This window comes from Rana temporaria, chromosome 9, assembly GCF_905171775.1.
Source record: "Rana temporaria chromosome 9, aRanTem1.1, whole genome shotgun sequence".
In the NCBI taxonomy this organism is placed as follows: domain Eukaryota; kingdom Metazoa; phylum Chordata; class Amphibia; order Anura; family Ranidae; genus Rana; species Rana temporaria.
The window spans coordinates 6,795,650-6,818,271 of record NC_053497.1 but is presented as its reverse complement, the minus strand read 5'-3'; the positions used below and the strand labels follow the sequence as shown (position 1 = coordinate 6,818,271).

Below are 22,622 nucleotides of genomic sequence, written 5' to 3'. Positions count from 1 at the left end.
GCTACTTAGAGAGGCAAGTGCTGTATTCACAAAGCACTTGCGTACTAAGTTACGGCGGCGTAGTGTAAATCGGCCGGCGTAAGCGCACGTAATTCAAAGTAGGCAGGTCGTGGGCGTGTTGTATTCAAATTAAGCGTGACCCCATGTAGATGCATGGCCGAACGAACGGCGCATGCGCACGCATGCTCAGTATCGCGTCGTATTTACGCCCAAAGATACGCCGGCTCAATGCCTGTAACGTGAACGTAACCTACGCACAGCCCCATTCATGTACGACTTATGTAAACGACGTAAAAGGATACGCTTGTTCCGATGTCCATACCTTGCATGGGCTGCGCCACCTAGAGACCAGCTTTATCTTTACGCCGGCGTATGTCTTACGTAAACGGCGTAAAACTAATTGCGACGGGCGTACGTACGTTTGTGAATCGGCGTATCTTGCTCATTTACATATTCGACGCGGAAATCAACGGAAGCACCACCTAGCGGCCAGCGTAAATATGCACCCCAAGATACGACGGCGTAGGAGACTTACGCCGCTCGTATCTTGGCCATTTGGACTTACGACGGCGTATCTGGAGATACGCCGACGTAAAAGTCTTTGAGAATCTGGGCCAAAGTGTAATTTCTTCAGTGTTGTCACATGAAAAGATACAAGAAAAGATTTACAGAAGTGTGAGGGGTGTACTTACTTTTGTGAGATACTGAGTATTAACCTGAAAGACATTAATATAAATTGGGCTCTTCCAGGCTATCCTTACTCAAATTTTTACACGTTTTATACGTTTTTTTTTTTTTTTTTAGATATAAATATAAATCATGAGCTGATGACTGAATAAGGAACAAATCCGATCTTGACCTCCTGTGAATTCTGGCCCAGATTCTCGTATCTGGGCGTAAAACTGTGCGGGCCGCAAGTTTTACAGGCAAGTGCTTTATTCACAAAGAACTTGCCTGTAATGTTGTGGCGGCGTAGCGTAAATCCCCCGGCGCAAGCCCGCCTAATTCAAATGAGCCGGGTAGGGGGCGTGGAGCATTTAAATTAGGCGCGTTCCCGCGCCGAACGTACTGCGCATGCGCCGCCCGGAAAATATCCCAGGGTGCATTGCTCATAATGACGTCGCAAGGACGTCATTGGTTTCGACGTGAACGTAAATGGCGTCCAGCCCCATTCACGGACGACTTACGCAAACAACGTAAATTTTTACGCGGGAACGATGGCCATACTTAACATTGGTTGCCCCTCATATTGCAGGGGCAACTTTACGCAGCGCAAATCTAACGTAAACGTCGTAACTTCACTGCGTCGACCGCGCGTACGTTCGGGAATTCGCGTATTTTGCTAATTTGCATACTCGACGGGGAAAACGACGGAGGCGACACCTAGCAGAGCCTTACGCCTGTCGGATCTAATGGATATCTATGCATAACTGATTCTAAGAATCAGTCGCATAGATACGACGGGCCAGATTAGGACTTACGACGGCGTAAGCCCTTTGAGAATCTGGGCCTCTGTGTCTTAGTTGAATCAATACCCCTTTCTGAATTCTAAATCTTCAATATCAGACAAATCTTCAAATGATATCCCCCAAGGATGCCGAACATTCCGGCTGCTCGCTCTCTCTATGCCAAGAATTCCAATCTAACGTCTCATAAATGTTAATGATCTCCCAAACTTATTTATATCCAATATCGAGCAAAATTATAACGGCGAGGAGGAGGTAAAACTTGAGTCATTGTGATAATAAGGTAGTTTCCGGCGCGTTCAACACCCTGGAGGATAAATTAAACAAGATAATCCTCCTTCCATATCTGTTCCCGGAGGGAGGGGGGGGGGGTGATGCTGGCTGTGTCCTCCTTCCAATCTCACCGGGTCTTATTCTTGGCAGACATTGTATCAAGTTTTCTACATTCCCCCTCCTGTCCTGTTGCTGAGTGGGATGGCGACGTGTCAAGAGAACAAAGAGCCATGTTAGGCTATCCAGGGATAAGTCCGTATCAAACAGCGATGGTCTAATCTCCTTGGGTTCCATCAGCGTTCAGCAAATACGCCTAAAAATATGCAAATTGCAAGCTTTGGCATACAAGTGGCCCTACGGCAGGGATGGACTGGCCATTGGGACTACAGGGAGTTTCCCGGTGGGCCGATGGCTCAATGGGCCAGCTTCAGTGACAGCGGACTGCTGCCCCCCTCCGCTCCTTTGTCTCTCCCTCCCCGCAGCGCTCACCTGGGGGAACAAAGAAGCAGGGGAGGACCAGAGGAGCATGGGGACAGACAGCTCATTCAACAGCTATGGCCTGGGAGTTTCTCACTTCTGCCTAATCTTGTCCCATAAGAGGGGCACCGAACGAATTCTTTGCCCCGGGTGAAATAATATCTAGCTTCCCCACTGGTACTGCCTATAAGAGTACCAGTACCAGCCGTTCTACTGTAATAAAGTAGAACGGCTAGTGAAGGGGGAGAGGGGGCTTGGGTGGGCCGGGGGGTGCGGGAGTTGTCCAGCCGCCATAGGAGAGACCTGTCAAAGTGGGCCAGTCTGAATGAAGTCCAGGGCCAAATTTCTGTCCCAGTCCAGCCCTGCCCTACGGCATCTTCGGTTGCTTGGAAGCATGCGCCCTAGGAACCAAGGATGATGTTTGGGCTGGCCGAATGCATCCTAGCAACTGATGACCTCATCGGTTGCTAGGATGCTGGCGACCACTTGGTTTCAACACGGATCCATCTTAAGTTATCCAGGTATATGTCAATCTCAAACAGCAATGGGCGAATCTCCTTGGGTTCCATTCCACTTTCGGCAAACGCGCCTGAAAATACACAAATTGTGAACTTTGGGACACAAGTGGTCATACAGCATCTTTGATTGCTTGGAAGCATGCGCCATAGGAACTAAAGACGGTGTTTTTGCTGGTCGACTGCATCCCATCAACTGATGACCTCATTGTTTGCTAGGATGCTGGCGACCGCTTGGTTTCAACACAGACCCATGTTGGGTTATCCAGGGATAAGTCAGTATCCAAAAGCGATGGGCGAATCTCTTCGGGTTCCATTCACGAGTGCTTTTGGGAAATGCGCCTAAAAATAGACAAATTGCGAACTTTGGGACACAAGTGGCCATACAGCGTCTTTGACTGCTTGGAAGCATGCGCCATAGGAACCAAAGACAATGTTTGGGCTGGTCGACTGCATCCTAACAACTGATGACCTCATCGGTTGCTAGGATGCTGGTGACCGCTTGGTTTCAACGCGGACCCAGGTCTGGTAATCCAGGTATAAGTCAGTATCCAAAACCGATGGGCAAATCTCTTCGGGTTCCATTCAGGAGCGCTTTTGAAAAATGCACCTAAAAATAGGCAAATTGCGAACTTTGGGACACAAGTGGCCATACAGCGTCTTTGATTGCTTGGAAGCATGTGCCATAGAAACCAAGGAAGTTGAGCTGGCTGACTGCAAACTACTAACTGATGACCTCGCCGGTTGCTAGGATGCTGGTGACCACTCGGTTTCAACACAGACCCATGTTGGGTTATCCAGGGATAAGTCAGTATCAAACAGCGATGGGCGAATCTACTTGGGTTCCATTTGCAGGCGCTTTCGGCAAACACACCTAAAAATACGCAAACTGCATATTTTAATGGGACAATAGCGGCCGCACGGCACCTTTTGATTGCTTGGAAACATGAGCCCTAGGAACCGAGGATGTTGTTTGGTCTGGCCGCCTGCATCCTAGCAATTGAGGACCTCATTGGTTGCTAGGATGCTGGCGGCCACTTGGTCATTGGTTTATTGTAGTACAAGCAAAGAAAAACACAACATGGTTGCCTAATGGCAAAGATATGTGAGGAACCTGTATTGAGCTGATAAGATTCAGTTGGTCTTTACTGCTCCTTCCCTGTAAAGCTAACAGTCGCCTGATCTGGCAACTGGGTTAACGGCATGGTCCTTGGGCTGCAGAATTCATTGTAGACCACCAGATGAGGAAGTACGGTCATTGAGTTGTAAAATTCACTGTAGGCACCTAGTTGATTAAACGCAGTTCTTAGGTTGTAGAATTCACTGTAGACCACCAGTTAAGAAAACATGGCCCTTGGGTTGTGGAATTCACTGTAGATCACCAGTTAAGAAAACATGTCCCTGGGTTTGTGGAATTGTCTGTAGGCCACCAGTTGAGAAAACATGGTCCTTGGCTTGTGAAATTTACTGTAGTACACCAGTTAAGGAAACACAACCCTTGGATTGTGGAATTCCCTGTAGACCACCAGTTGATAAAATATGGCTCTTGGATTGGAAAAAATTCACTGTAGGTCACCAGTTTAGGAAACACAGGCCTTTGGTTGCAGCATTCACTGTAGACCACCAGTTGAAGAAACCTGGCTTTTGGATTGTGGAATTCACTGTAGGCTACCAGTTGAGAAAACATGGCCCCTGGGTTGTGTAATTCTTTGTAGGCCACCAGTTGAGAAAACATGTGCCTGGGCTTATGGAATTGGCTATAGGCCACCAGTTGAGAAAACATGGCCCTTGGATTGTGGAATTCGCTATAGTCCACCTGTTGCGGAAACGCAGCCCTTGGGTTGTGGAATTACCTGTAGACCACCAGTTAATAAACCATGGCCCTTGGCTTGTAGAATTCCATATATTCCACCAGTTGCAGAAACGCAGCCCTTGGGTTGTGGAATTACCTGTAGACCACCAGTTAATAAAACATGGCCCTTTGCTTGTGGAATTCCATATATTCCACCAGTTGCAGAAACGCAGCCCTTGGGTTGTGGAATTACCTGTAGACCACCAGTTAATAAACCATGGCCCTTGGCTTGTAGAATTCCATATATTCCACCAGTTGCAGAAACGCAGCCCTTGGGTTGTGGAATTACCTGTAGACCACCAGTTAATAAAACATGGCCCTTTGCTTGTGGAATTCCATATATTCCACCAGTTGCAGAAACGCAGCCCTTGGGTTGTGGAATTACTTGTAGACCACCAGTTAATAAAACATGGCCCTTGGGCCCTTGGGTTGCAGAATTTACTGTATGTAACCAGTTCAGGAAACGCAGGCCTTGGGTTGCAGAATTCCCCGCCATTTGAGGAAACGCTGACCTTGGGTTGTGGAATTTACTGTAGACTGCCAGTTGAGAAAACGTGGCCCTTTTGTTGTGGATTCACTGTAGGCCACCAGTTGAGGAAACGCAGCCCTTGATTGCGGAATTCACTGTAGGTCGCCAGTTGAGGAAACAAAATATTGCCAGCTCTATTTACATCCTTCTCTTAAGCAGAGTGATTTTGGTGAAATAGATTTTCGCCACTGGTAAATATTTTTTGCCAAAGAACTCTCCCTTCGGCTAATTGAGCTGCTTAGGTGCTTGGTGGGGGGGACAATATGTATGTGAAAGTTTAGGGCCATTTGCAGGAATTTGGGGGCCCCAAGCAAAAAAAAAATGGACTGCGACATTTGTTTTCAAGTTGAGAAGCGGGGGGGTGATACTGAGTTTTTTCAAGTTGAAAAGTGGGGCCCCAAGCAATTGCTTGGTTTGCCCGTCCTGTCGCATTGGCCCAGTGAAAGTTTTTATAAATCAGTTTTATAGCCAGAGCCCATTGTGAGGGAGAGAGGCTTCCCTATGGTAATTCCCATGTATTTATGAAGATGGTTTTGTCAAAAGACCTTTTGTTTACTATAAGTTTGTAGAATAATGGGATGCCCTTAACGGTGGTGTTAATAGAGTCAAAGAATTTCCACTTTTTGTTAGGAATTTTTACTGTGGGTTTATACATAACTTTGAGATGCTGGACTATTTACAAATGTTTCAAGGGATAATGTGTGTATATATACAGTATATATTAATTTCTTATTAAATTGATCAAACAGGTTTTAAGGCTCACTTTTTTCGAAGCCATTAATTGACTGGTAAATGCTACACTGGTGCTTGTGCTAATATCCTGATTTTTTTTTATTTTTTTTTATATATACCATTATTCTGTCTTTTGTTTCCTCAGGGCACGTCTGGAAGCATTTGCAGATCCTACCCTCAAGCTGCAGCCTCCACTTCAGGAAATCATAGACTGGCTGGGGGCGAAAGATGAAGAGCTGTCAGTTCAGCTGCCCCTCCGTGGTGACTTATCGGCAGTGCAGCAGGCCAAAGATAAACATCTGGTAAGACCTTATTCAGTTTCATATCATTAGAAATAGGGTTGTCCCGATACCGATACTAGTATCGGTATCGGGACCGATTCCGAGTATTTGCGGGAGTACTTGTACTCCCGCAAATGCCCCCGATGCCTAAATAGAATACCCCCCCCCTGCCGCCGCCGCCAACGCTACGCCGCATCCCGCCGCATCCCCGCTGCCGCCGCCACTTGGTTAATACGGGCGGGGAACATTACAGCTTTCATTTGAATAGCTGTAGTGTTTCCCGCCGCGCCGCATATAGACACTCCCCCTTACTCGGGTGAACTGTCAAATCCCGAGCAAGGGGGAGTGTCTATACGCAGCGCGGCGCGAAAGACTACAGCTATTCAAATGAAAGCTGTAATGTTCGCCGCCCGTATTAACCAAGTGGCGGCGGCAGCGGGGATGCGGCAGCATGTAGGTAAGGGGGACATGGCTGCATATATGGGGGGGACATGGCTGGATATGGGGGGGACATGGCTGCATATGGGGGGATATGGCTGGATATGGGGGGACATGGCTGGATATGGGGGGGACATGGCTACATATGGGGGGACATGGCTGCATATGGGGGGGACATGGCTGGATATGGGGGGACATGGCTGGATATGGGGGGACATGGCTGCATATGGGGGGACATGGCTGGATATGGGGGGACATGGCTGCATATGGGGGGGACATGGCTGGATATGGGGGGACATGGCTGGATATGGGGGGGACATGGCTGGATATGGGGGGGACATGGCTGCATATGGGGGGGACATGGCTGCATATGGGGGGACATGGCTGCATATATGGGGGGGACATGGCTGCATCTGTGGGGGGACATGGCTGCATTTGGGGACACATTTAAAAAAAGTATCGGTATTCGGTATCGGCGAGTACTTGAAAAAAAGTATCGGTACTTGTACTCAGTCCTAAAAAAGTGGTATCGGGACAACCCTAATTAGAACATATCTTTAAAATAATTCAGTTCAATATACGTAGAAAGTCTATTATCCTCACTCATTTCCACAAAACCTGTTACTCCTCCTATCTTCCCCCACCGGGGGGAATGAAAGTTGGACAACAAACAACTCCCCCCCCCCCGGTTCCCTACCACCACCTACAAAAATCATATAGCCAGAGGCGTCTCTAGGCTTTGTGAGGCCTTAGGCAAAACTTAGACATGAGGCCCCACTCACTCCCATAATGGGAAAAATTATTGAATTTTTAGTGCAGAGTCCTTGCATGAGGACATCCGCAGGCAGTGCCACTATTCTTACCGATGCTGGGATCTCCCCTTCCTCCATCAGGCAAATTAGGTTGGCCGCAAGGCCCCTGTAAGCGCGAGTCTTTGGGTGACCGCCTAATTAAAGGGCCGCCTCTGCATATAGCCTCCCCCCACCCCCTCTCCACCTCTCATCTATCCCACCCCCTCTGAACCTAATAACTGCCCCATATAATATGTACACTTTCTCCCAGAAACTTAAGCATCCTCCTAGATACACAGAAACCCATTCTCTGAACCCGACCTAGAGCCCTCCACTCAACCAGAAACCTCCTCGATACACCCCGACTCAACCAAAACATTTCCACCTCCTCCATAACTCCTATCTTACTGACAAGGTTGTAAAACCCTCAAGCCCAACCAAAATTTATGAACCTAACAGGCTTCCAACTCCACAGATACAGGGTTCTCCCTCTTTAGTTTAATGACATTTAACATTTTGATGTTCATGACTTATAAGTTACGATGTTATCATCATACCTTGAGCATTTTTATTTGACTTGTATTATGTATTTCTGTGATACTTTAGATATGCGTGTTCACTGCTATTTCCAATTAAAACTTTATGGGGAAAAAAAAAGAAAGTCTATTATACACCTGACCATGTGCTCTTGTGCTCTATGCGTTACCAACTCCTGATCCCTGATCTATGTACATTACCCACTTCTGACCCCCTGTACTTTGTACACACTCGCCTAAGTCTTCTTATTTACCATTCATGTCCCTCACCGTTTCTGGGTGTGGAGAGCCGTTAATGCATCACTTGAGATCTGCCTGAACCATCCAGTCTTCTTTCTTGTGATGGCATTCTCTTATGAATCCTGGGAGCACCCTGCTGCTGGACAGCCAATTGGAAGGGTCCACATTACACAGGCAGGGATGTAGACACCTAAAGCGGGACTCCACCTTCTGTACAGAGGGAAACGCTAGAAGGTGAAGTACTTTGCTTCAACCTTCTCCTACCCCTTCTCTGTTGGGTCATCACCGCTCTGATTTGGTTCTCTCAACTTGATCACCGTTACATTATACTCTCTGGCCCGGATTCAGGAAGAAGTTACGACGGCGTATCTCCAGATACGCCGTCTTAACTCCGAATGCGGGCCATCGCAACTCGGCGCCTGATTTATAAAATCAGATACGCCTCACAGTTGCCTAGATACGAGGGGCGTAAGTCTCCTACGCCGTCGTATCTTACGGTGCATATTTACGCTGGCAGCTAGGTGGCGCTTCCGTTGATTTCCGCGTTGAATATGCAAATTAGCGCGATACGCCGATTCAGAAACATACGTTCGCCCGGTGCATTGATTTACGTAGTTTACGTAAGGCTTTTTCCGGCGTAAAGTTACCCCTGCTATGTGAGGCGTAGCCAATGTTAAGTATGGACGTCGGGCCAGCGTCGAATTTTGCGTAGTTTGCGTAAGTCGTACGCGAATAGGGCTGTGCATAAGTTACGTTCACGTCTAAAGCAATGACTATTTGCGGCGTAACTTGGAGCATGCGCATTGAGATACTTTCACGGACGGCACATGCGCCGTTCGTTAGTAACGTCAATTACGTGGGGTCATGACTATTTAGCATACAACACGCCCCCTACCAGCCTATTTTGAATTAGGCGGGCTCACGCCCTGTCAGATACACTATGCCACCGTAAATTACAGCGCAAGTTGTTTCTGAATACGGGACCTGCTGCTCTAAGTTACGGCGGAGTAGTGTATCTGAGATACGCTACGCCTGCCTAAAGATAGGCAGATCTCTGAATCCGGGCCTCTGCCATTAAGCCCTTAAATTGCCAAGATAAAATAGACAATTTCCAATAGCATTGATTCCTGCAAAAAATGCGGACTGTGATGGAAAAGAGGTGGAAATTGGTGGAGTAGACCGAACTGGAACCTTGGCTTTAAATCAACGTGCCAACAAGGGAGCCATCAAGCCCTTACCTTGCCAAGAAAACAGTCCCAGTATCCGTTCCTACAAATAATGTAGACTGCGACAGGAGCGTAGTGATGGTATGAGTGTTGTAGGCCTGACAGGAACCTTGGCTTCAATTTGTATGTCTATGGTAGTAGTTATGTGTGCTTATGCTGTGTGTATTGATATATATTCCATAACTCTTTAGCTGTTTATAGAGGAGGTGAAAGCACGGGGTCCGTACATATACTCAATTCTTGAGTCGGCTCAAGCCTTCCTCACCCAGCATCCCTTCCAAGATGCAGAAGAGGACACATCTGCGTTGACCAAAGGTTAGTGTATAATAAACGGTGTTCAGGCATGGGGCATAAGTAAATCAAGCAAATCAAACCATATTTTACTAATCTTTTTTGTAGCTATGTATTGAGAAGTGAAGGGTTGCAACCCCTTTCAGGAGATGAGGCGGGGCAGTGGATATGAATTTTTAACTAGTAAAAATAAAGTCCTTTTGTTGATATAAATGGTTTGGTTTGGTTGGGTTTGGCAGCGGTATTTTTTTTTTTTTTTAAGAAAGCCAATGCGTTTTGGGGGTCCAGGTACTCCCACACCCCTCTTCCGCATCAGGGCTTGTGTGTTGTATGGCTAGACTTTGATGAATTGCAACAGTTATAGACTTCTTAATGTGTAATTGCTCATTTACTTTTGTAACCAGTCTCCCATATTCCATGTTTTTTGTTTTAACCTTTTGCCTCTAGATTCTTCTCCGAAAAATCGCTCCCAGAACATTAGTCGTTTACTTTGGAAGCAAGCAAATGTAGCCAGTGAACTTTGGGACAGGCTGACTGCCCGTGGTTTAGACCAACAACGCCACCTGGAAAGAACGTTGGAACAGCTTCAGGATTTGGAAGTTTCTATGAAAGAGGCTACCGATGCACTTCAACAAGCGGAGAATGTGCAAGCAACTTGGGAAACCATTGGAGACTTGTTCATTGATTCCCTACCAGAGCACATTCAAGCTACAAAGGTAATAGCCAGCCTTTCTTAAACATTTTACTATGGAAAGAGCCTGTTACATGTCTCAGAGAACCCCTGCTAAAAATATCTACAGTTTATGGTACATTAGAGTGATTAGTAAGTTGTAAATTATTCAAGTCATTGAAATAGTGAAGTCAGTCAAGTCATTGGAATAGTGGAATTAATCCATGTAATTGGCATAATCAAGTCATTGGCATAGTCAAGCTAGTCAGGTCATTGGCATAGTCAAGTTAGTCGAGTCATTGGCATAGTCAAGTCCGTCAAGTCATTAGCATTGTCAAGCTAGTCAGGTCATTGGCATAGTCAAGTCCGTTAAGTCATTAGCATAGTCAAGCTAGTCAGGTCATTGGCATTGTCAGGTCAATCAAGTCATTGGAATAGTGAAATCAATTAAGTCATTGAAATAGTGAAGTCAGTCAAGTCATTGGAATAGTGGAATCAATCCATGTAATTGGCATAGTCAAGTCAATCAGGTCATTGGCATAGTCAAGCTAGTCAGGTCATTGGCATAGTCAAGTTAGTCGAGTCATTGGCATAGTCAAGTTAGTCGAGTCATTGGCATAGTCAAGTTAGTCGAGTCGTTGGCATAGTCAAGTCAATCAAGTCATTGGAATAGTGAAGTCAATTAAGTCATTGGCATAGTCAAGCTAGTCAGGTCATTGGCATAGTCAAGTCAATCAAGTCATTGGCATAGTCAAGCTAGTCAGGTCATTGGCATAGTCAAGTCCGTCGAGCCATTGGCATAGTCAAGTCCATCAAGCCATTGGCATAGTCAAGTCCGTCAAGTCATTGGCATAGTCAAGTCCGTCAAGTCATTTGCATAGTCAAGTCCGTCAAGTCATTGACATAGTCAAGCTAGTCAGGTCATTGGCATTGTCAAGTCAATCAAGTCATTGGAATAGTGAAATCAATTAAGTAATTGAAATAGTGAAGTCAGTCAAGTCATTGGAATAGTGGAATCAATCCATGTAATTGGCATAGTCAAGTCAATCAGGTCATTGGCATAGTCAAGCTAGTCAGGTCATTGGCATAGTCAAGTTAGTCGAGTCATTGGCATAGTCAAGCTAGTCAGGTCATTGGCATAGTCAAGCTAGTCAGGTCATTGGCATAGTCAAGCTAGTCAGGTCCTTGGCATAGTCAAGTCCCTCAAGTCATTGGCATAATCGAGTCATTGGCATAATCAAGTCATTGGAATAGTGTCTCCTTGCATTGATGGCTACCGATGAAGTCAGTGGAAACGTTGATGTTGCTGGTCAGTGTAGCGCCACTTTCTGGTCAGTGGAGGATGACCTCAGTACATTGATGATTAGCGTGAGAGGTATCCTCTTTGATTGGGGTTTAACGGGAAGAATGCTTCCCTTATGGTAAATTATAAAGCTGGAATATCTGGTATCTATATCCAGACTGATAGGAAGCGGTATATGACGGAAGCACTCAATCAGAGTGTGGGACGTTCCGTTACAGTGCCCATCAGATTTTTTTTCCGTTAAAATTTGTTTTTTTTTCCGTTTTATAGCACACAAACTAAAAACCACAGAGGTGATCAAATACCCCCAAAAGAAAGCTCTATTTGTGGGAAGAAAATTATAAAATTTAGTCTGGGTGCAGCGTAGCATGACCGCGCAATTGTCATTCAAAGCGTGACAGCACTGAAAGCTAAAAAATAGTCCTTGGAAGAAAGGGGGGGAAAGTGCCTGGTATGGAAGTCGTTAACAACCAATGACAGTGGGAAGCTGTCTTGTATATTAGCGGTAGTAGTGCCACTATTAACTCCCGTCAAACCGCTACAAGAACAACCAACGGGTAAACGAACAGCCAAAATTTGGTTTGGTCCGAACCTTAACCTCGTCCATAATCCCTAGCAAGTTCTGGAGGAACCCTGGTTGAGAAAGGCTGGTAATGCATGGCATGGCATGGCAAAGTTGTGTTTATGATATCACAAGATAATGGAGAAACATAAGAAGGTATTCAGAAGAAGTGTTCTAGAATTGTCCACATTCTCTACTTTTTTTTTTTTTTTCCAGTTATTTAAAGAAGACATGACCTCCATAAAAGACACAAACAAGATGGCGAACGATCTCGCTCATCAGCTAGCCGTTTGCGACGTTCACCTTTCTGTGGAAAACGCTCGTGAGCTTGAACAAATGAATAACCGATGGAAGCAGCTACAGGTAGGACAACCCAAAAGGCCTTTAAAAAACACGTCTGATACCACACAGTCCATAATGGCCATTGAAGGGAAGCCTCTACTGAGAGAAATAAGCTGGCTGCCATTTCTTTTCACCTCCTGAGAATGCTAGTTCTCCGACAATGATGCTGATCTTCTGAATTCAATCCAGCAGTCTGGTGGGGAAAAAAGAGGTGAAGTCAGATCTTCTGGCCTGCAAAGCCATTGTGGATCAATAACTCAGGATTTAATGATGCCATAGGATCAGCATATTGGTCGGGAAACCAGCATTTGCAGACCGGGAAGTACCGGTAAGCATCATGGAATTAATGAACCAAATAAAAAATTCTGCTGTGCCATACATTTTTGCAAGCTAGACCTAAATTTCCCATTGACAGAGAATATGTCCCCTTCGAATCAGGGGAGGGCTGGCGGCGTTAGGCCTGGGGGGCAAGTTCAGTCAAGTGGCCATTGAACCACCAAATCAGCTCACCATCTATGGCCCATCTGGTTTTTCAATGCAGCCTCACCAGTGCAGTCAACTCCAGTGCCCATCAATGCAGCCTGATCAGTCACTGGGGCAGGTTACATGGGGGGGTCAGCTATGGGTTTCAGGGTCTCACCCCAGTGATCTCAGCAGGTCCTTGCATGCCACAGCCTCCTGGGGGGGGTAATGCTCCTGGCCCTGGGGTCAAGTTGCAGCCAGCGCCCAGCCCTGCGTCCCGACTCCCTGAGACACCCTGTTTTCCATTCACCGGGAGCTTGAGCGTGGACTACAACTCCCGGAATGCAACAGCTAGCGGTCAGCCGCCGTGGCCATGCCCCAGGCCCAACTTCCTAGACCAGAATAAAAAAAATGGTAGCGGGCAGCGGCTGCTGGCCATTTTGAACATAAGTCAGGGCGGCCTGGGAGGCAATTGCCACCCTGCCCCCTGGCCCAGCCCTCCCCTGCTTCGAATCCGTAATTTCACTAAATGAGCTTTAAGGCTTTAGGAGTTTTTTTTTTTTTTTATGGGTGGGGCTCCTTTTCCATCCCCCAACATTCGCCATCAAAATAATGGGGAAAAATGTATTCCTCCCAATGGGGCATCCCTAACAGAATTTTTTTCTGTTTTGTCGCTTTAGCAATTCATCTCTTGGGGGACTTTTCAAAGGAGCACCACCAATTCAAGCGGGTAAGAAACGTAAAGGAACTTTTATCTTCGGGAAGGTTGAGGGTAGTAACACCCCAATGGAAGTAGCGATGATGCATGTGGAAATATTCCTGTTATAAATGTAACTAAATTTATATACAGTGGAGCCTCGGATTACGAGCATAATCCGTTCCAGGAGAATGCTCGTAATACAAAGTACTCGCATATCAAAGCGGGTTTCCCCATTGAAGTCAATGGAAACAAAAATAACTTGTTCTGCATTGACTTAAAAGAGGCAGAGGGGCGCCAGAGAGCCTCGGAAACGGCCGGAAAGGCCCGAGGACAGTTCAGCTGATCTTGGCAAACCTCGGAAAGACTCCGTTCACAAGCCTTTCCGAGGTTTGCCAAGGTCAGCCAAACTGTCCTTGGGCCTATACGTGCATTTCTGAACAGCGCCATTCAGCTCCGGCGCCCCCCACCTCAGGCCAAAAGCGCTACTGCACACTGCATTAGCCTGAATCGTGCTCGTTTTGCGTGCCAACACTCGCAAACCGAGTTGGGATTTTTAGAAATACAGTGCTCGTATTGCGAAATGCTTGTTAACCGCGTTATTCGCAATCCGAAGGTTCCACTGCATATAGTGTTGTCGAAGGCGTAGTGACACACAGTCATAAAACCTAGAAGCCTAGATTCAACTCACAGCATGTAGAAACATTTGAGTTTCTTGCCGGTTTTGTAAGGTGGAACATGGATGAATTTGCCTTTTGATTGCAAATAACATTAGTGCCGTTTCATCCTACAAAACCTGTAGTATCTCTTATTCCTTGGATGGCATATATATGATGTAGTAGCAGTGCTAGGAGCAACGTGTCCAGCATGCACTGGGCAGGCCTATAATGGACCAAAGAAGTCAACATTGTTAAAGCCAATTTGATCCAAGAGGGAAAGCTAGAGGGTGAAGCTCTCACCTACAACATTCTCCTCCCCCTCCTCCTATGTTGGGCCATTACCGCTCTGATTTGGTTCCCTCAACCCGATCACCATTCCATCATCCTCTCTGCCAATAAGCCCTTAACTTGCCAAGATATAGAAGACGGTCCCTGGCAGGGATGGACTGGCCATTGGGACTACAGGGAGTTTCCCGGTGGGCCGATGGCTCAGTGGGCCGGCTTTAGTGACAGCGGACTGCCGCTCCCTCCGCTCCTCTGTCTCTCCCTTCCCGCAGCGCTCACCTCCTCTCCCTTCCCGCAGCGCTCACCTCCTCTCCCTCCCCGCAGCGCTCACCTGGGGGGAACAGAGAAGCAGGGAGAGGACCAGAGGAGCAGGGGGGACGACAGAGGAGCATGGGGGAGGGGACAGACAGCTGACTCAACAGCTATGGCCTGGGAGTTTCTCACTTCTGCCTAATTTTGTCCCGTAAGGGGGAGCAGCGAACTGATTCTTTGCCCCGGGGGAAATAATGTCTAGCTTTCCCACTGGTACTGACTATAAGAGTACCAGTACCAGCCGCTCTACTCTAATAAAGTAGAACGGCTAGTGGCTAGTGAAGGGTGAGAGGGGGCTTGGGTGGCTGGGGGGGGCGGGAGTTGTCCAGCCGTAATGGGAGAGACCTGTCAAAGTGGGCCAGTCTGGATGAAGTCCAGGGCCAAATTTTTGTCCCAGTCCAGCCCTGGTCCCTGGTAGTATCGGGTTCTGCAAAAATGTAGACTGTGCCAGGAGAGTAATGATGGAAAAGTGGTGGAATGGGTAGAGTAGGCTGGGCAGGAACCTTGGCTTCAAGTAAACAAGCCAACAAGGGTCCAATAACAAATGGCCAACCATGGTTAAGGCAGTCCCCAGTAGTATTGGTTCTGCAAAAAAATTAGACAGGAGAATAGTAGTAATGAAAAAGTGGTAGCATGAGTGGAGTAGGCTGGACAGGAACCTTGGCTTCAAGTCAACAAGCCAACAGGGGTCCAATAACTAATGGCCAACCATGGCTAAGACAGTCCTCAGTAGTATCGGCTCCTGCAAAAAATGTAGACTGTGCCAGGAGAGTAGTGATGGAAAAGTGGTGGAATGGGTAGAGTAGGCTGGATAAGAACCTTAGCTTCAAGTCAATGTGCCAACAAGGGTTCAATATCAAATGTCCAACAATCGCTAAGTCAGCACCTGGTAGTATCGGTTCTTCAAAAAAAAAAAAATTGTAACAGAAAAAGTAATGATGGGTGAAATTGGGGGAATAGGCCTGACCGGTACCATAGCTTTAATTCAACAAGCCAACAAGGGTCCTATATCAAATGGCCAACCATGGTTAAGACATGGTAGTATTGGTTCTACAAACAATGTGGACTGTGACAGAAGAGTAATAATGTAAAAGTGGTGGAATGGGTGGAGTAGTCCTGACAGGAACTTTGGCTTTAAGTCAACGAGCCAACAAGGGTCCAAAAACAAATGCCCAACCATGACTAAGATAGTCCCCAGTAGTATCGGTTCTGCTGGAGAGTAGTGATGGAAACGTTTTGGAACGGGTGGATGAGCCAGCAAAGCTCCAATATCATACCCCCAGCCATGTACGATGGGTCTACTAGCTGATTTGAAAAGGCTTTCAAAAGGGTGCCTGAATCATGCCATCAACAACCTGAGAAGATTTGTTTAGAGCAGGGGTCTTTAAGCTTTCTGACAGTTTACTATCCTAGAGGCTTTATAGGGGCAGACTGTGGCCAGGGGAATTGAAAAATGCTGTGGTGTTGGTGAAAGGGAACTGTGCCTAAATATTGGTTTTAGTGAAAGAAATAGGGCCCTATTATTGAAGGAGATGGTGCCTCATTGTTGGTATTCAAGGTAGGAATGGTACCCCATTTTTATGGGAGGAATGGTGCTCCATCAATGGTGTCTATGGAAGGAATAGTGCCCCATCATTGGTGTCTATGGGAGGAATAGTGCCCCATCATTGGTGTCAGTGGTAGTGAGTGAGTGAGAAACTTATATAGCGCAGCACATGCAAACTGAATCGCCTCTGGGCGCTTAGTATCCGTTCCCTACTGTACTTTTTCCCCAGAAAAGATGGGTTTTGAGTTTTTTTCTAAAGGCCAGGTGATTCACCTCCAACCGGATGCTGGTTGGTAGAGCGTTCCATAGTCTAGGTCCTTGGATTCCAAATCTTCATTCACCTTTGGACTTGTATCTGGCTTTGGGTATCTGGAGTAGATTTTGGTTGGTGGATCGCAGAACGCGATTGGGGTTGTGACATTTTAGTTTTTCGCATAGATATTGGGGGTAGGATTGGTGTTCCAACATTGTGTCAGTGGGAGGAATAGTGTCCCATCATTGGTGTCAGTGGGAGGAATAGTGTCCCATCATTGGTGTCTATGGGAGGAATAGTGCCATATCATTGGTATCAGTGGGAGAAATAGTGTTCCAACATTGATATCAGTGGAAGGAATAGTGCCCCACCATTGGTATCAGTGAAAGGAATAGTGTCCCATCATTGATATCAGTGGGAGGAATATTGCCCCACCATTGGTATCAGTGAAAGGAATAGTGCCCCAGCATTCTTATCGGTGGGAGGAATGGCGCCCCATTATTCTTATCGATGGGAGGAATGGCGTCCCATTATTGGTGTCTGTGGAAGGGACCCAATAACCCGTGTACTCCTGGATCATTTCTCCCATCTCTGTGCAGCAATGGCAGCCTTCATATTTCTCTCAGCAGAGGTTTTTTATTATTTTTTTATTATTATTTTTTTAAACAACAATATATAAAAGAATGTAACAAAAAAGGTACAGGAATACATTATATAGACTAAATTCAAGCAGTGCAGAAAAAAAATTGCCCTTTTCAGATTGGATGTTATTTATTTGTAAAAAAAAACATAAAATTACCTCTTTATGGCCACTAGATGGAGCCCATGAACATGGTAAGTAAATGCTTTTTTTATGTGGATCATCAACTCCACCTAGTGGCCATAATGCAAAATTTTATCATTTCCCTCCATTTCTTTATGAATAACTAATATTAAACCTGGAGAGAAAATAGCCTAATAAAATGTTATCTTTTTTTAAATTTTATTTTGAATTATTATTAATAAAAATTATTTTTATAATAACATTTATCTTTGCCTTAATTTGCAGAGAACGAATGTACACACGTTTTTTTCCAGGTTTAATAGCTATGCGGATGTTAAAAAAAAATACACAATAAGCAATTATTTTTACAAGAGCATCATCATCGTTATATATAATTTATAATTTTTATGCCCAAATTTCCTTTTTATTTTTCAATTTATTATTTTTTTTCTATTTTTTATTGTTGTTTTTTTTGCCATTTTGTATTATTTTTTGAAATTTGTTTTGCAATATTTGTTTGGCAATTGTTTTTGCTATTTTTTTTTTTTTTTTTTTGCTATTTTGTATTATTTTTTGCAATTCGTTTTGCAAAATTTTTTTGCAATATTTTTTCTATTTTTATATTTTTTTGCTATTTTGTATTATTTTTTTGCAATTTGTTTTTCAATATTTTTTTGCAATTTTTTTGCTATTTTTTTATTATTTTTTTGCCGTTTTTTGCTTTTTTTTTTTATGCAAACTAGAGCCGCAACGGACGCATTAAAAATCCGGGTTCAATTACCTCGATAGGTTCCAGGATTACGATCAGATCACTGTACATGCGGACCCATGATGGAAATGTACCATAGCACTATACCCCCTGCTCTTCTTCATTTGCTTTAGTAAATCAGTTAATTTAGCTTTAGTAATGTAATCATTTAATTAGCAAACTCCTGTTTCTCTATGTAGACTTCTGTGGCGGAACGCTTGCGGCAGCTGCAGGACGCTCACCGTGACTTCGGACCCGAGTCTCAGCACTTCTTGTCATGTGAGATTCTTCGTTCTTTTACACTGACTTCCAAAACAGTAAGGGAATGTACATGTATTACAGATATGTCCGGCTCCGAGGTCTGATCTCAACCCTACTGAACACCATTGGGTTGAATTGGAACTCCAACTGCGAAGCCGGATCTTCTCATCCAACATTGGACACCTGATCTCCCAAACGGGCACAAATTTCCACAGACACCCTCTGTAACGGTCACCACCGTTTACGATATTCCCATTCCATCAACCACGACAGCTTATCTGACACTTCAACCATCCAACAGACACGATCCATATGGATTTCCCCAGAATAAACAAGACAAGCTCCGTTCTCTGAGTCAAAATTGTATGAACACTTTTAATGGTATCTTGGCTCTCTTATATACAGTACAGGCCTGTTTACAGTAATCAAAGGAACCAATTAACTCTCCACCCACACATCACACAATGGGGGGGCTTCAATCACATTCTTTTAGAGAATGACATTCAGAGAAGTTAATTATTCCCCAGACGTCCGGACTCCGATACTAAATTTCACCTGCATAATACACATTTCTATGTCAGACGTTTTGGCACCGATTTAACATGACCTAATTACTACAGCTGAGAAGTCACATTCCTTTACTAAATATAATTGACATGCTAATTCCCTATCCCTGAAAGGAGACATCTGACACTTAGACTGCTAACTCACAACACATATCTACTATCATCAATAGCATCTTCACACAAACAGTGATATTAACATACATAATGAAAGGTCTTGGAGCAGACCCAATTAACACCTCAAAAGCATGTGTCCTCATATTGAAGGAGATGCTCCACTGACCTGTTGTGGGTCAGAATAACCACTTGAATATCTCAAGATATCCTTCAATATGAATTATCAGTTATCAGTCACATCTCATGTAATTTATAATTAATATTTCTCAGTCACCCTATGCCCAAAAGGGGCACAAGGTGAACCTAGACCCAAGAGTTATTAGTGACGCTGGCACAGGAGTACCCCCCATCCTTCAAAAGTCTCTGGGTGTCATGGGTCATTCCGTTACACTCTCTAAAATATTTTGGAAAGCCTTGCTAAAAGAGTGGAGGCTGTTATAACCATAAGGGTCGGGAAGGGGGTTGTAATTATAGCCATTGTTTTAGGGTAGGATATCCAACAAGGTCGAAGCCTTGACCTCAACCCTATTGGATACCTTTTGGCGTGAATTGGGACTCCAACTGTTGTTTTAGGGTAGGATATCCAACAAGGTCGAAGCCTTGACCTCAACCCTACTGGATACCTTTGGTGTGAATTGGGACTCCAACTGTGAGCCAGGTCTTCTGATTTAACATCAACCTGGCTGGGCTCATAGGTGGACACAAAATTCCCCCACACACTCCAAAATCATGTGGAAAGCTTTCCCATGGAGGCTGTTCTAGCAACCAAAGGGGGCAACTCCATGGTAATGGCCATGGTTTTCCAGTAGGATATCTCAACAAACTCAGAGCTTTGACCTCAACCCCACTGAATACCTTTGAGAAGATTTGGGACGCCAACTGTGAGCCTGATCTTCTCATCCAACATCAGAACCTGGTGGCAAATTTGAACGGACACTCCAAAACCATGTGGAAAGCCTTCCCAGAGGAGAAGAGGCTGTTATACTAACCAAAGGGGGTAACGCCATAATAATGGCCATGGTTTTAGAATAGGTCATCCAAAAAGCTCAGAGCCCTGACCTCAAATCTACTGAACACCTTTGGGATGAATTGAATATTAAGGCCTGGCTCAAAGTTGGGGTTCCATTTCATCCCAAAGGTGTTCAGTAGGGTCAAGGTTAAGTCTCTGAGCTTGTTGGATATCCTACTCTAAAACCATGACCTTTAACATGGAGTTACTTCCGTTGGTGGCTATAACAGCCTCTACTACTCTGGGTAGGCTTGTGGAAATTTGTGCCCATTTATGAGGACAAGTATTAATTTTGGGTAAGAAGATCTGTCTCGCAGTTGGAGTTCTAGTATCCAGTACTTGACCTCATAAATGGGCACACTCCAAAATCTTGTGGAAAGCCTTCCCTGTAGGGTTGGAGGCTGTGATGGCCACCAGAAGCAGCAACTCCATGTTAGAGGCCATGGTTTTAGAGTAGGATATCCTAACAAGCTCAGAGCCTTGACCTCAACCCTACCTAATGCCTTTGGGGTGAATTGGGACTCCCAACTGTGAGCCAGACCTTCTTATCAAACATCAGTACCTGACCTCATATGTGGGTGCAAATTTGAACAGAAACTCCAAAATCATGTGGAAAGCCTTCCCAGAGAGAGTGGAGGCTGTTCTAGCAATCAAATGGGACAACTCCATGGTAGTGGCCAAGGTTTTTGAGTAGGATATCTGACAAGCTCAGAGCCCTGACCTCAACCCTACTGAACACCATTGGGATGGATTGAATGATAAGATCTGGCTCAAAGTTGGAGTTCCATTTCATCCCAAAGGTTTTCAGTAGGGTCGAGGTTAAGGCTCTGAGCTTGTTGGATATCCTACTCTAAAACCATGCCCTTTAACATGGAGTTGCCCCCTTAGGTGGCTATAACAGCCTCCATTACTCTGGAAAGGCTTTCCACAAAACTTCTGAGGGTGTGCCTGTGGAAATTTGTGCCCATTTATGAGGTCAACTATTGATTTTGGATAAGAAGATCTGTCTCGCAGTTGGAGTTCTTGTATCAGTACCTGACTTCATAAATGGGCACAAATTTCCAGAGGCTCACTCCAAAGTCTTGTGGAAAGCCTTCCCAGAGGAGTGAAGACTGTGATGGCCATCAAAGGGGGCAACTCCCTGTTAATAGCCAGTAGGATATCCAACAAGCTCAGAGCCCTGACCTTAACCCTACTGAATACCTTTGGAATGAATTGGGACTCCAATTGTGAGCCAGGTCTTCTCATCGAACATCAGCACCTGACCTCATATGTGGGTGCAAATTTGAACAGACACTCAAAAATCATGTGGAAAGCTGTCTCAGGGGAATGGAGACTGTTAAAACAACCAAAGGGGGCAACTCCATAATAATGGCCATGGTTTTCAGAGTAGGTCATCCAACAAGCTCAGGGCCCTGACTTCAACCCTACTGAACACCTTTGGGATGATTGATCTGGCTCAAAGTTGGAGTTCTAATTCATCCCAAAGGTGTTCCATGGGGCTAAAGTTGTGGCTCTGGGCTTGTTGGGTAACCTAATCTAAAACCATGGCCATTAACATGGAGTTGCTCCCTTTGGTGGCTATAACAGCCTCCACTCCTCTAGGAGGGCTTTCCACAAAATTTTGAAGTGTTCCTGTGGAAATTTGTTGGATGAGAAGATCAGGCTCGCATTTAGAGTTCCAACATCAGTACTTGACCTCATAAATGGGTACTCTCCAAAATCTTGTGGAAAGCCTTCTCAGAAGGGATGGAGGCTGTAATAGCCACCAAAGAGTGCAACCCCATGTTAATGGTCATGGTTTTAGATTAGGTTACCCAACAAGCTCAGAGCTTTGACCTCAACCCTACTGAATACCTTTGTGATGAATTGGAACTCCAACTGTGAGCCAGATCTTCTCATCATCAGTACCTGGCCGCATAAGTGGACGCAAATTCGAACAGACCCTCCAAAATCATGCGGAAAACCAACCCAGAGGAGTAGAGGCTGTTGTACTAATCAAAGAGGACAACTCCATAATAATGACAATGGTTGTAGAAGAGGTCATCCAACAAGCTCAGAGCCCTGACCTCAACTCTTTTGAACACATTTGGGATGAATTGAATGGAGTTGGAGTTCCAAGGTATTTAGTAGGGTTGAGGTCAAGGCTTTGAGCTTGTTGGATATCCTACTGTAAAATCACGCCCTTTAACATTAATTGGCCTCCTTTGGTGGCTAGAACAGCCTCTACTCCTATGGGAAGGCTTTCCACAAGATTTTGGAGTGTGCCTGATGAAATTTGTGCCCATTTATGAGGTTAGGTATTGATGTTGGATGAGATGATCTGGCTCGCAGTTGGAGTTCCAACTGGCCCCATAAGTGGGCATAATTTCCCACAGACACTCTAAAATTATGTGGAAAGCCTTTCCAAGTAAAGTGGAGGC

General features: G+C 45.3%; 1 protein-coding gene across 2 annotated transcripts in view; it reads left to right on the top strand.

The window, feature by feature from the left end:
* The window catches only part of DRP2 (dystrophin related protein 2), a 112,923-nt gene that overhangs the window by 36,708 nt on the left and 53,593 nt on the right, over positions 1–22,622 (top strand). For both annotated transcript variants that reach the window (XM_040322744.1, XM_040322745.1), the window contains 5 exons: positions 5,990–6,146; positions 9,548–9,671; positions 10,095–10,363; positions 12,399–12,545; positions 18,450–18,528. In XM_040322744.1, the coding sequence (XP_040178678.1) occupies positions 5,990–6,146; positions 9,548–9,671; positions 10,095–10,363; positions 12,399–12,545; positions 18,450–18,528 (776 nt within the window). The remainder of the gene's footprint in view (positions 1–5,989; positions 6,147–9,547; positions 9,672–10,094; positions 10,364–12,398; positions 12,546–18,449; positions 18,529–22,622) is intronic.